The sequence below is a fragment of the Haplochromis burtoni genome, unplaced genomic scaffold (assembly GCF_018398535.1).
Source record: "Haplochromis burtoni strain Fernald_Lab_line unplaced genomic scaffold, NCSU_Asbu1 Contig_209, whole genome shotgun sequence".
NCBI classification, from domain to species: Eukaryota; Metazoa; Chordata; class Actinopteri; order Cichliformes; family Cichlidae; genus Haplochromis; species Haplochromis burtoni.
In genome coordinates, this window is record NW_024582570.1 from 519,721 (window position 1) to 533,909 (window position 14,189).

Genomic DNA, 14,189 nt, shown 5'->3' on the forward strand with positions numbered 1-14,189 from the left:
GATTTATTTGTGCCAGTGCTCACAGTGCCAGCAGTGCTGATTCTAAGTCACAACAGGAAGTATAAGAAACAATGTAACAAAGGATGCTGTATTCTTAGTTATCATTTTTTCCCCCTTGCGAGCAAAGAAAATCTTTCATGAATGGAGGCACGTGACCAAACACGATGACGTCTGGCTTCGGTACAAGAGAAAGGAATCAACAAGGAGAGCACGGGCAGGCGTTTGGAAGCGCCGTCGCTTCTGTCAGTGGAGCCGAAATTCAGCTGTGCCTCGGATGTTAGGTTTCAGACGAGCACTTTAACAGCCACAACTTCGGAGGGGCGTCGTTTTGAAGTCAGGTGGGCCCATAAAGCAAACAGAGCTGCTGCTGCTGCTGCTGCTGTTGTTATGCTGAGTGTGCATGCCTTCGCCTCGCCGCTGTCAAGCTGGCCGAGGCTAGCTTAGTGGGTTAGCATAGCTAGCCTCCTGGTAAAGTTAGCCTTTCTCACATCAGAAACATTTCAAACTAAAGTGCCCTGATTATCCAAGTGGTCAGCACACGTTTTGACACAGCTCGGGGGTTTATTTTGAAAGTTTACACATGAAATGCTCGGTTGTAACCGGGAACATTAGTGCTCCTACTACGGTGAGATGGCAGCTAATCTTTTACACACACGCGCGCGAGCTGTGAATTAAACGTGTCAATCTGATTTTCATGTAGTAGAGAGCGGAGGGGGGGCTGCCAGCCAGCCATTTCGCGCTTGAGGGGTAACTCCCCCTCCCTGAGCTGTGGATTCGCTCTCGTTGCTGTATTGCTACAAATAGTAGAAAGACTGAGCACACGGGGATTTCCTCGCTTGCTTGTTTTGTAGGCGGGGAGTTGTTTGCCACTTTTTTTTTTTTCACGAGCAGGCGCTGAGAGGCTGGAGACGAGAAGAGTCGTGGAATGTCAAAAACCGTGCGACCCTGTGTTAGGTCGCTTCTTTTTCCTTTCTTTTGCGTTTAAATAAATAGTTTGCGAGGGACGCGTTGGTGTCCGCTGTGCCGCTACGCTTTCTTTTGGTGGTTTGTCAACTCATGCGCTTCTTGCTGCTCAAACCTGCTGCTTCATCACCTCGTTGTGGAGGAAAAAAAGGAGCAAGCGCGAGCCGAGCCAGCGGTTTAGCGAGACCAGGTTGGTTGTGTTATTCTCTCGTGACATTTCTGTCATAGACGCGGTTGTGATTGTCAGATCTGAGAAATGTGTTGTTTTTATTCTGCGCGGATCTTTGTGTTTTTTCTTTTTCTTTTTAATAAATGCATTGATTTTTAATCTTCCAGGAAATGCTCTCAGACCAATCGTTTCGAACTGAATTGCTTCACCTGAAGTGACAATTCATTTAACCACTAGTTAAATTGTAACAATGGCAGAGCCAAATCAAACCAGCCGCCCTTGGCTTTAATGCCACAGCCAAGCAGTTAACAACACAGCATTGTTTTATTGTCAGAGCCTGCAAACAAGTAGCGGTATTTTATATCATGCTGAATCATCACAATGATGTATTTAGACGTTCTCAGAATCCACCCCGAAATATGGCACCACCGGACAAAGGTCTGCTCGCTTGATAAGGGTCGATGTTTATCACCAAGCCACCGTTATTAGGGAGATGGATCGAAATGGTGCTGAGCTTTCCTGCAAGTCAGTCAAGCCATGAGCATCAAGTGATGACCATCATGCATTTATCAATAGCCTCATCTACATTCAGCTGAGAATGTGCATTTTTATGGCAGCACTGTCATGATGTACATCAACAAACAGGCTGCGAGTATATTTAGACTAAGTGCTTAGGTGTCAACTGCGATGTCAGATCCATTTAAAAAAAAAATGCACGATAAGCAGATATTATGCGTGTGTTGCTATTATATAGCCCTGCAATGAGTGGATGCTTAAACTAGGTCAGGTGTAATTATATGATGTATAGGAAGTTAAAAAAAATACACCACCCAAATCAGGGTAGTGTTTGAAACATCTCTATAAAATGGTAAATGTGGCATTCTGTAAATGCCCTTTCGTCTTTGTTGCTGAGCAGTGATTAAATGCTATAGAGAACCAGCTTTTTTCTGTTATCATTTAATGCAGCGTAACACGTCATTTCTCTAATTTTGGGTTGGCAGATGCCTTTGTTACCCTATGTGTGACATGATGAAATTTGCTGCCTATTAGAGTGCACATTTATGGAGGGCGCAGGTAATGAATTATCCATGGAGAGTGTGTGCAATTTGAAAAGTCACCTTGGAAACTGTTGAGCCCATATAGGCAGGGCTAAACAGATAGAAGTTGCCCATTCTTGCTCAGATACCCAACTTATTTCATCATCTCTGTTCATGCGAGCAGGGCATTGAAGTGTGTTTAGCGGACAGGCCAGCCCCACATCAGAAGCCCGGCTTTGCAATAAAGCGTAATGCTCATCTCTGCCTTTCTCTGCAGGTAACAAGAACAGATGATGGTCCATATAAGAGCCCAGTGGGGCTGGCAGTAGCGTGTGGATGGAGACAGGGAGTGGTGTAGATCGGTGCTTAGATTTATCTTTTCTTTCACTGAGGTAGCAAAGATAAAGCAAGGCTGGATACCATAGAGGTGAACTGAGTGCACAACTTATACCCAGTGGTGTTGCTCAGAATGGGCAGGCAGTGGAGGGTGGAAGAGGATATGTGAGGTTGACGAAACATGAGGCAAGACTTTACACTGCATAGAGTACAGTCTGGCCACCAACACCTCTGTATAGCCAACACAGCTGTGCCTTGGGAGTAGTTACGCCTATTCAGGACAATTTATAGCCTCCAGAAAGGAACACAAATGTGGGATTTGTCCACAAAAGTGCTGCTTAAGCTGCACAGGGCAATGGGAATGCCCGGAAGGAAGGGAGAAAAAGATCAATATATTCTCCCCCCCTTTTTGCAATAGGGAGGGAATGTTGGTGATGAAACCTCTTGCAAGTGTAGTGCGGATTATGATTGCTTAGCATTGCGATATGCCCGCTCCACTTCTCAAAGTAGTACTTTCATCCAGTCAGAGTGTGTTTGATGAATTTCTGTTTGGAACTTACACTTGGCATGTTCATTACTGCTCTCTGTTTGTTCATAATTTAGAATAGTCAATATTAGACAGAACATGGTGAGCATGCACACAGAGCTGTGCGCTGGCCGCTGGTTTTTCATGTAACCTACTTTTATCTTGGCTGATTCGTGTGTGGGACACATCAGCTGTAAACTGACATTAACAACAAGCGAATTTTAGTCGTACCCGTGTAAGAAGCTAAGTCAAATTAAATTGGTGAGTCACTCTGCATCACTTTTATTGGATTTTCAAGAGTTTTAGGATATTTTCCAGTTGTGTGAATGACCTTTTGTTCGAAGGTAAATGCTTTGTAGGCAGATAATTAAACTTTCATTAGTGCTCCCTACATTTGTATTTGAGGAACTTAACATTCTTTGCAAATGACTATTAGGTTCCTAAAAACATGTACCTCATTAAATTATGCTCTACATACAGCAGAATTTAAAATTAACAGTCTGACAGTCTTTACATGTGTTAAGCTGACAAAATGTTACTAATCTTACTTACAAACTGAGGTCTTTATTTCTCCAATCACTCCGTGATTGTGAACACAGTTACAAATGAAAAGTGACAAAAAGAAAATCAATGCAAGCTGTCCTTGGGCAGCCTCTTTTGCGAAATACAGCAGTCATTTATATATTTCGTCTTTTCAGATATTTATTCATTTTTATTTAGCTCAAGCTCCTGTCCTACACAGAGAAATCATATTTCACCATTTGTGGACAAATACGCTGGGTGCTTAGAGGATCAATTTAGCGACCTTTGCGGTATATAATAATCTTTTCAGCCATAAGATAATTTAGAAATCTTCTTCCTCCCCTTTCTCTATTGTTAAAATTGATCATTTCTTTAAGTATCACAAGCTTTAGCTTATGTGAGAATATGTGAGGAATGTCTAAGGAGGATTACAGTAAGGAACACTGCTAGCTGTATGCGTGTTTACACTTTTAAGTTTTCATGTCTCGAAATATGTTAATTTTTTTAATGGTGAAATTGTGTTTTGTTTTTGTTTTCTTTGTGGGACAATCATTAGCTGTGAGACGCCATCAAATATCCTGTAGACAGGGCTCATCAATCACTTACCAAAATTTGAAAAGAGCGGAGGCAGTCTTATTAATAGAAATTAGAATCTTTGATATTTCCAGGTAATAACTCTGCTCTCTCACTGCATTTGAATCAAAGCTCTCCACAGGAGAAAATGCATCCGTGTTTGTTTTCTTTCCTCCTTTTTTTTTTTGATGATGCTGCTGAGATCTGTTTATTTTGATGTTTGTTTTTTTGTTTTGTTTTTTTAATAGGAGAAGACTGTTTTAAATCATATCAGTGCATCAGTAGTAAGTAAAATAGCTCACATATTTGATATTCTTTTACTTGAAATGCATTGAAAAGTATTGACCTGCTCTATCAATTCTGTGAGCAGCACAAAACTGTTGTGGTTGTGTTAGGTCAATGCAATATGCATTTAATATAAATTCAACCAGTGTAGTGAACCTCCTAGATATTTTGCCAGTGTGTGGGTTGCCTGCAACCCTTACTTCCTCTGCCAGTGCAAGGCTGAAGTATCAAGAGCTATTCTCTTCCTGTTTAATCAAGTCCTCCAGGCAGATACTGTGAAAGGCCAGTGAAGTCTCCTCTTCTGTCCTACTGGTTATACCAACAGAGCGGCTTCAGTAGATAGCAGCTGCTGAACATGGAAATAGATTTTTGTTTTTTTTAATGTATCAAAACATTGGTTAGTACAAACAAGTCCCTTTAAATAAACCTCCCATTATCAGTGACTTAAGAAAATATACAATCCCTTAAGGGCAGTGATTCATGTTTTCACTTTAAAAGACATGAACTGGATGCAAAAATCTGACATAAATGTGCCACATGCTATTCTTCATAGTATAGCCTACTAGCTTCTACATGCGACTTTTTTTCTCGCTCTTTTCTTTTTTTTTTTCCAAGGAAACTAGGTTACATAAAATCAGTTTATTTGTATTCATCAAACTCTCCTTTCTTTGCCTAGAGTCTGCCTGGTTATCAGAAATGAGAAACGATAAGTGCCTGTGACTTTAATATCAGACAGGAAAAAATTTATTGGCAAATGTCTTTACTTTGTTGGCACAAATTTTACAAACATAGAAGGAAATTCCACATATTTGACTATGGAAATGCAGTATTACCTTGAAGCCATTGTGCTGTATTAACATGATTTCTTTCTTTTTTTCCACATAAAATTTGGTCCTACTAAGAATCTAATTGGAGGGAACATAACAGATTTTCCCTTCTTTAGATATACAGCAGGTACCAATTCTTTCTTACTTCTTTTCTCTCTCTCACATCTTTAATAACAGTATGTGTGAAAACTAAACCTCCAAAGCAGAGTCACTTAATCCTTATCCAATAATTTAGTGACTTAATGATTTAGTCATTTATATCATTGCGGATTTATTAAATTTTTTGTGTGGTTTGATGTTTTTTGGTTATCAGTGCTTCCTTTTTTTAATAAAGGTCAAATTCAGGATGCTTCTGTTTATCTAATATGACAGTATTTGCCAACCAGAGCAGTGTGAGGATGATGTACAGACATAGTCACGAATTAACATCCCCCCATGCACCAAATGTAGGTGGATTTTCTATTTTGGTGAGTAAATCTTAGTGGACAGTCCCCCACGGTGGCATTTTTCATTCTTTTTTTTTTTTTTTCTTTTTCTTTTTTCTCCAAACCAAAATTAAAGCGATGCTTAGGATCTCTCCTGTGTTTTGGGATCACTCATATGCTTCTGTCTTCCTCCCTCTCTGTCAAAGTTTGACACTTACACACACCCACACACAGCTTTTTTCCCCCACCAGTATTCCACAAAGACCTGACCCTGACATTTTTGTATAACCCTAACTATCTAACCAATCGTCTCATCATAACTCAGACTAAGGCTGGGCATTGCAGTCTTTTTTGAACAGGAGCCTAAATTCTTAGATTCATGCAAAAGACGAAGCATTAGAAAGCGATTACATTGTTGAGGAGATTGATGTGAAAAGTTTAGAATTTTTTTTTTACTATTCATGCTTGACTTGATTAGCCCCTGATAAATATATTAAATGTTTGTCACTTGACGCTGCGTCTCAACAAAATATTTAGAAACGCGTATAGAATATATGAACGAAGGTCGATTTATTATTTTAGCAGATTAAAAGCACACTTGGTCAGTGAGTTAAAGTAAATTTCAGACACTGTTAACAGAATTTTGCAGGAGCAGTTTAACCCTACGCTCTAGGGGTCAGTTAATACGGGAAGCTGGCAATTTTGGTTAGTTGCTATTTCAGCATTGCCCAGAACGTCTGCTGGTCAAAAGCACTGGCTTAGTATTTCCCCTCTACTACAAGCATATCACATTTCCCTCTGAAAGCTGCTGAATGATTTCCCCTCTCCCTCTTTTTGTCACTCTTATTTCACGCTCTGAATACTTAGTAGTTAATAGCTTCCCTCCCCTCTTCCCGTCGTACCTTTCTCAGACGCACTCGCACACTGTTTTCTGCACACACAAGTTCATACCACTCTTCCAGTATCTCTTCCAGAGCTATCAGAGGAGTCTGATTTTTAATTTGCAGTTAAATGGCGCCCGACACATGCAGCTTGCTTGATAATTGACTTAGCTCAGCTGACGGGAGGAATGATTAGATCTGAATATCTAGGCGATCTTTTCAACTCTCTTAGAAGTGAGGGAGTAAGAGCAGAGGCTCTGATTAGGCATAAAGTCTTGAGATTGGCTGTACAGCGTGAAAATGTTGGCTCACTGCATTAAATATGTCAACCTGGAAAGAGTAAGTGGAAAATAATAAAGCCCAATCATAGAAAAGGACTGACATTTCTTTTATTTTTCAGGCACTTACCATGTGCTTTTCAGTTTCTTTGTCATTGCCATCATTCTGTTTCCTGGAAGGTCTGTGACAATGGACTGAGAGGCTATAGGTCTTATACATTATTGATCAGGGAAACTGAATAGGTGATTGTACTGACTTTACAGCAAGCACTCTCCTTTTGTTGTTTAGCTAATCATCAAAGATATCCAGAATTTGCAAAGACAATGAATTGAAAATGGTGCTAAACATTCTATCACCCTTCTGTCGGGCCTAATTTACATCTGGGCCACAGCTCTAGTTATTCAGTCTTGTACAAACTGTGCAAATTTTCTTTACAAGTCCACACTGGTTTTAGAAAGGAAAAGAAATTAAATTGGGCATACGATCAAAATGAGCCACATCGTGGTCTCTTGGAGTGAAAATTGTTGAAATGTATTGTTTGGTGTGAGATGAAATTCAGCTGTTAGTTTCACAGAGCTCTGTTGCCATTGTTGGATGCTGCTTGTGTTGTTTTTTTTTTTTTTCCCCCCTGAACACAGTCTTTCATCAGCATGCACCTCCACCGTCTACTTTTATTCACTTCATTAGCAAGCTGCCAGTGCCCAGTGCTCGGACGCTTCTTTTCAAGAATTGATCATGACAAGTTAAATTTGTATGTGCTTGTGTGGTTTTGGTGATCTGTCACTGTGCGGATGCATGTGCATGTGATTAGTTGCGTGATGTGCCATCCACTGTCCTGTCTCAGCAAACCCTGTACCCTGTTAGTCCTTCCCCAGCCGTGTTTAGTATTCAGAGAGCAGGCGCTGTCGTAATCTGGATTCCGAGGCAGGTTGCTGGGGTTTTTTGTTTGCTCTTATGGCCCTGATAATCTTGTTACACTGCTGTCAAGTGGAGCTGGCCCTCCCTGCAGCCCTGAACCACCATGTGTGCCACCTCCGGTACCAGAAATACACCCCCACCCCCTCCCCATCCCCAACAGCCCACCGCCATTTTGAGACAGCCGTTGATGGAAGAGCCTTGGATGTATCCTTGAAGAATCACCTCCTGAGCATCTTTATTCAGCCTCCCACCCCCGCCCCGTCTCCCACCCCCACCTTAGGCGGCGAACGACAGTAATAAATATTCATCAGGGGGATGCAGTGTGTCGAAGCTGTAGCCTCGACTCCCCCTCAACAAAGAGTCCCCTGGCTAATGGTGTCCATCCTTGGCATCTCCCCTGGAGAGATCCTGCAGAGGGGACGAGATCATTAAAGGATGCCACAGGCTGAGGGCCGGACCTATCATGTCACATCAGCATTTATCGCACTAGAGTTGTTGGGGGTTTTTTTTGTTTGTTTTTGTTTTTCTTGTAAACCCCCTTTCCCTTCTTCAGAGTCAACCTAAGCCGACCCTAGCTCTGCAAGCTGCACTGCATTGCTTCAGATGAACAAAGACCGCATTTGAAGGTTGGATGGGTTGCTCTCGTTGTGTTAGTTCAACTTCACAACTTCCTAATTGGCACCTTGGTTTTGGTCCTTGCTGAGATCAGGATTTATTTTTTCTCTCAACCTGTTCTTCTCAAGCTCCTCTAAATTTGTCGACCCTGCATTTTACATAAGGCTTCTCTCTGTTTTTCTGTCTCTCTTTTTCTTTCTCTCTCTTTGTGTCTCTCTCTCGCTCTGTCTTTCTCTCTGTCTCTTTCTTTTTCTCTCTCACACATTCTCTTTCTCTCTGTGACCACACTCAGCGTTTTCTATTTCCTGTGGGTGTGATGTCTCTCCTCCACAAGCAATCAGCTCTGATTTGTCAGCGTTCTTCCAGGCGATTCATAAAAATTCAGCAAGCATCTACAAAAGACGTCTATGTCCCTGCACTTGCTCCCTACCTCCGATGCCCCCGCACTCTAAGCTGCAGCTTTCGCCTCCCGCTCCTTCGGCTAGAAACACAAAAGACGTGAAATCATTAATAGGAGCTAATATATTAGTGCAAGGAAGACATCAGTGTCTTTTGTTTTTAAATTGTGACTATGTCTTTGTCAAATGCAAGGGCATTCTCCAACAGATCAGTGCACCAAGTCTGAAATTTCCCTGTCATTCTTTATGGGAAATTATAGGTGTGTTTTCCTTTCTTTGCCTGTGTTTGTGTGAGCATGCCTCTTTGTCTCTGTGAGGTATGACAAGCCTGGTAGTGGAAGGGAGCAGCTGTGCATTGGACCTTGTCTGTGTTGTTCTGCCATGCCCTGTCATTGGTAGCCGTCTGTTGGCAGCAGCCTGTGCTGGAGGCTTGCAGCCTGGGTGAAGTCTTTCCACAGTGTCATATGGTGAGCTTTCAATGTGCCAAACCATGCCTACTATGTTACCCTACACAGATGTGTGACAGAATACGCCCCCTCAACTTGGACAGTGTGCCATCTCTCTGCATTTTCAAGATTCCAACTGGTTTTTGAACAATGTTGGGTCTAGGCTACTGAGGGGAAAATGATAGGCTTAATATGAAATTTGGAAGATGCAACCTTTTTTTTTCCTAGTCTCATCCCAGTAGCTATTAGTGTAGTACTTTCCTGTCTATTTGTCCATTATCTGTGCATCATCAGGCAGACCATTATCCCATTATGTTTTGCATCTGTGGTCCAAATGCTTACTGGAAATGAGTCACCACAAAGGCCAGTGAAAGGTACGTGTTACTATCAGACAGCTATTCATAGCCAGCCCATCAGGGATGAAAGTATCACATTTGAAAAGTCCTGTGCAGAGCGTGAAAAGCTTTTTATATGGGCATCTGCAGCGCAGAGAAACATTTCTGTTTTTATAAGAAGCCAGAGGACTTTTTTTTTTTTTTTTTTGAAGTGAAAGCATCAAGAATTCAAGTCACAGTCTGACCTCATGTTATGTCCCCAGCCTGTGTGATAGTGTCGTATTCAGGTCATTTTTAACAAGCGGCTGTCTCTCCCTGTTTGGCTCAGGTGACCGGTCCACCTGTAGCACCCTTTTGTTGCCATGGAAATATCCTGGCCATCTTAGTGCACTTTGGAGCTCCGACTCATCTGTTTTTCTTTTCTTCCCTCACTGAGCTTCTGTGCAGACGACATGAATTTCCCTGATGACTAGCTTAATGTGCACGCATGCTGCAAACTTCTGCACACGCTGACAGTAATTCTTTTTTACATTCTTTTGTTCAGATGCTTTCTTTCCTGTTTTGATGTGTTAAAAAAAAGTTCTAAGAGCTAGCATTTGTTTATGTGCTCAGTATAAACACACACTGCTGGGTTGTGCAAATCAGCTTACCGAGGCAATGTGCTGGCTGGGCTGGGCTGACTGTGGTGGGTGTCTGTGTTGCTGACACAGCATTTACTGTGTGTGGTGTAAAGCACTCAGGGCCACAGCTGTGTGTGTGTGTGTGTGTGTGTGTGTGTGTGTGTGTGTGTGTGTGTGTGTGTGTGTGTGTGTTTGGGTGAGGACATACTTATCCTGTAGAGCTCGCACGATGGAATTCACATGACCTTCTGTCTGTCTTAATACCAGTAGGCTGGACTTCTCACCGACGCAGCTTCTCTTGGTGGTTCCCTCAGTGCAGACATGACAGAAGAAACTGCAGTGCAGCCCTGTTGTTCTGGAGGGCTCTGCAGTAGTTACAGTGGGTTGCTTTTTCATTGATTTATAGGATTATAGTTGGACACAGGCCAAATCTAGACAGGTGTGACTGTCTAGACTGGATAGCTTAAAATCTGCCCCATGTACTTTTGTGAATGTGTGGTGTTTGAGGATGGATGCGCTGTAGAAAGGCCCAGATCTGTTCTGTTTTGAAATGTGCCAATGGTACTTGCACTTATACTGTGTTGTTTTGGGGTTTGCTTTCCAAGAAATAATTTTGGAATTGCTGCCAACCAATTTGGGTGTCCTCTATAGCAGTTGCATACCGCAAAGTTATTTGTTCTTGTCATAAGTGCACGAACAGTCAAGGTACCAGTTTTTCCAATTACTTAGAAGGAAGTCTGAAGTGCTTGACCCACTTTGTATTTTGTGTATTTAGTCATGTGATTTCTATTTTTGTTTTTGCTGTTGTTGTTATCAGAAAATACTTCAATGTGTATTTTGCAGAAAAAAAATTAAGTTTCTTTTCTAGTACTCTTGTTTCATATATTGTCTTTTCTTTTCACAGATCAACCGGTAGTACAGGTGGACGCTGCTCTCGTGGCATGACTACCACAAACAAGGGAAACAAGGCCTTAAAGGTAACCTGTGTGTGTGTGTGTGTGTGTGTGTGGTTGTGTGTGTGTGTGTGTATATGTGTGTGTGTGTGTGTGTGTGTGTGTGTATATATATAAGATTTTATTTTTTTAATAAAAGGATCAGCACTAACTAATTTCCATGCACAGGTGAAGCGGGAGCCGGGGGAAAATGGCACCAGCCTAACAGATGACGAGCTGGTGACCATGTCGGTGCGGGAGCTGAACCAGCATTTACGGGGGATGTCAAAGGAAGAAATCCTGCAGCTGAAACAACGGCGACGTACCCTGAAGAACCGGGGCTATGCCGCAAGCTGCCGAGTAAAGCGTGTCACCCAGAAGGAGGAGCTCGAAAAACAAAAGGCTCAGCTGCAGCAGGAAGTGGACAAGCTGGCTACAGAGAATGCCAGCATGAAGGTGGAGCTGGATGCTCTGCGTTCAAAGTACGAGGCCCTCCAGAGCTTTGCCAGGACTGTGGCCCGCAACCCTGTCACCTCAGCAAGGGGACCTATGGCTTCTGTCATAGGTCCCCTCATCCCCGGTAAAGTAGCTGCCACCAGCGTCATCACCATCGTCAAATCCAAAACGGAGGCTAGGTCGTAGTAGCAGAAAGGGCAGAAGAAAGATGTTTAAGGCTAAACTAGTCAGTGCATTGTAACATGGCACAGGAATGCCTGTGTGAGTTCTCAGTTTTAACCGTGGAGCTAACACTAAAAATATGCTTTCCAAATTCACTCTTACAGAACAACACACCAGTCTGTTTTTTTTGTTTTTTGTTTTTTTTAACAGGCCTGTCACCAGGGTAATAAAAATCAAACTCTAGAATTTAGGACGATACAGTTGTCCCATAAACAAAGGAGAAATATTGCAATATTGAAACATTTAGAAAGTGGAAAATTGAAGAAGACTGCATCAAGTTTGCTTGTTTTGATTGAGATTTTTATGTCAGTTTTCCTAAAATCTGGCTCTTAAGTCTCTTCCGTCCTAAGAACTAGCATTGGTACAGTTTCACAGGTGGTCAAAACCAGTAAGAAAATAAATTGGATCCATTATTCCTCACAAGATCCACAGTACAGAGTGGGAGGAGGAGAAGCCAGCACATATCTCACTAAGAAGCCCTTTGCTTGTTATTATGCACTGACTTAAATTGGGATAACTGACAACTGGTCACAGACTCTTGGTCTTAATGCTACAGATGTCTTTGAAACAACCTGACAAACCCCAAACTCATAAATTAGTCCAATTTGTGATTCTGTTGGTCGTCTGTTGAGAATATAAGCATGCAATGATGCTCCCAAACATAGCATTCATTTCTGTTTATGGATCTGCGACAGGCTTCCGTGAACTTGTCATTTTCAAAATGACTGGTAGATGCAATAATAATATATATGTATGCACTGAAAATACAAAGAGGTCTTGCATATTTAGGTGGAAACGTTAAAAAAGATCAGCAGCACTTAATGATGTTGTTCCAGAGCTGAGTGCCATTCCAATATGACAAGATTCTTCTACAATATCTGAAAACCTGAATGTTATTACAGTAATATCCTCATGTTTTGTGGGGACGGTGAAATCCACAAACATTTTGAAACTTAATTTTTGCTCATAGAGATATGTTGATTTTGTTTAAAAGATATATATTGCGTTTTTTTGTAATTACTTGTTGACAGGGCCGTCAGATATTTCCAAAAGAAAATCTTTACACGAGCTTTACTGTTTGAATTGTTAAGGTGTAGAAAACTTTGTCTAAAGTTGACTTCTTGGTTTTTATTACTAGGTAGATTACCTTCCATTGTTTATAGAAATACAGAAAAAGAAAACGTAAAAAAAAAAAAAAAATCCTGTGACATCTTTTTTGCAATTGTACCGAAAGTGGCTTACTATTAAAGTCTGATAGCTTTTTCTAGTGACTAGGCGCGTACTGTGGGGTAGCGCGTGATGTGATGTGTAAGTGACAAGTTGGCAGTGTCGTTCACTGTATAGATGTCAATGCTGTGCTATTTAAAACAAATCTGTAGAGCTAAACTAGATGGTGTAAACAAGGTCAATTGTCTTTGTGCGTATTGGCATCTGTGATATCCTCCGCTTCCTTGGTGTTAGTTACAAATCATATTGTCATTACGAGTTTACCACATTGAGCCACGAATGACAGAATTTGATGAAACGGCATTAGTGAACATGAAGTCAAAAGACTTTTTGAAGCATAAAGTAATAACTGAATAATGGTTGCATCTAGTGCTGGATGCCCTCTAAAAACATCCTCTGTAACCGGGAAGTAAAGGATTTTATTATTATTATTATTCCAGCAACATCATTGGTGTAAATTACATTGCAGGGATAGAGTGCCCTTAAAAGCTATCTTTTAGAATTTACCTGTGGGCGTGCGGTTATCCTGCAAATGTTGTTGACAAACCTTGCACCTTGTCACGCTAGTAAAAATAAGATGCTGCAAGGTTAACCTCAAAGAGGTGTAGCATCACTCTTCTAAATCTACCCACTGGTCTTCAGATTGTCTGATTAAAAGCAGAAGGGTTTGGCTGAAGGTTTGTATGCACTAAGCTCCTGCTTGTTTTGCTCAGGACAAAACAGGTCACTTAAAATGAACAAACAATTCTAGATAAGAGGCAAGAAGGCGGGGATGGCAGCTCTGTTCTTTTTCTGTTTTTTTTTTTTCCTCCTTTTTTTCTAATAAGCATGTCATAAAGGGCTTCAATCCACACTCAGAAAGAGGCACAGTGCGACTATGTAGAATTACAATCAACAGCTGCCAGCGAGAGCTCCTTCTGTGCCAAGTGTTGCATCACTCTGCTGGTCCTCTAAAAGGAATTTAACACTGAAGCAGGTCTACACCTCAAGGTGAAAGTAGGTGTTTAATGACATTAACAGAATGCACTTCATCCAGATCTCCCTCTCCTGCTGGTCAGAACGTCTTAAAGTGTCGGCTGAGGTGTTAATCTGCAGCCGCTCGCAGACGATACGCCTCAGTGAAACTGCCCGAGATCTGAGTGCTGGTAATACTGTCCGTATCCTAGCCTCACTTTGTCAACATGCTTAGCTATCTGC

At 41.6% G+C, this 14,189-nt stretch overlaps 1 protein-coding gene across 3 annotated transcripts; it reads left to right on the forward strand.

The window, feature by feature from the left end:
- The first annotated feature begins 90 nt into the window (after positions 1-90).
- Positions 91-13,799, forward strand: LOC102296211 (transcription factor MafG). Of its 3 annotated transcripts, none has more exons than XM_042226369.1 (3): positions 91-338; positions 11,060-11,132; positions 11,277-13,799. In XM_042226369.1, exons 2-3 carry the CDS (start codon positions 11,097-11,099, stop codon positions 11,727-11,729), a joined length of 489 nt encoding a protein of 162 aa, XP_042082303.1. In that variant the 5' UTR covers positions 91-338; positions 11,060-11,096; the 3' UTR covers positions 11,730-13,799. The 3 variants fall into 3 exon arrangements, with proteins under 3 accessions (XP_042082303.1, XP_042082304.1, XP_042082305.1); XM_042226370.1 differs by lacking the exon at positions 91-338 and adding an exon at positions 354-1,153; XM_042226371.1 differs by lacking the exon at positions 91-338 and adding an exon at positions 10,400-10,534.
- The last annotated feature ends 390 nt before the right edge of the window (positions 13,800-14,189 follow it).

Coding starts and splice junctions, on each gene's coding strand:
- LOC102296211 (XM_042226369.1), top strand. CDS start 11,097: ATGACTACCACAAACAAGGGAAACAAGGCCTTAAAG. Junction 11,133..11,276: donor AGGGAAACAAGGCCTTAAAG/GTAACCTGTGTG, acceptor TTCCATGCACAG/GTGAAGCGGGAGCCGGGGGA.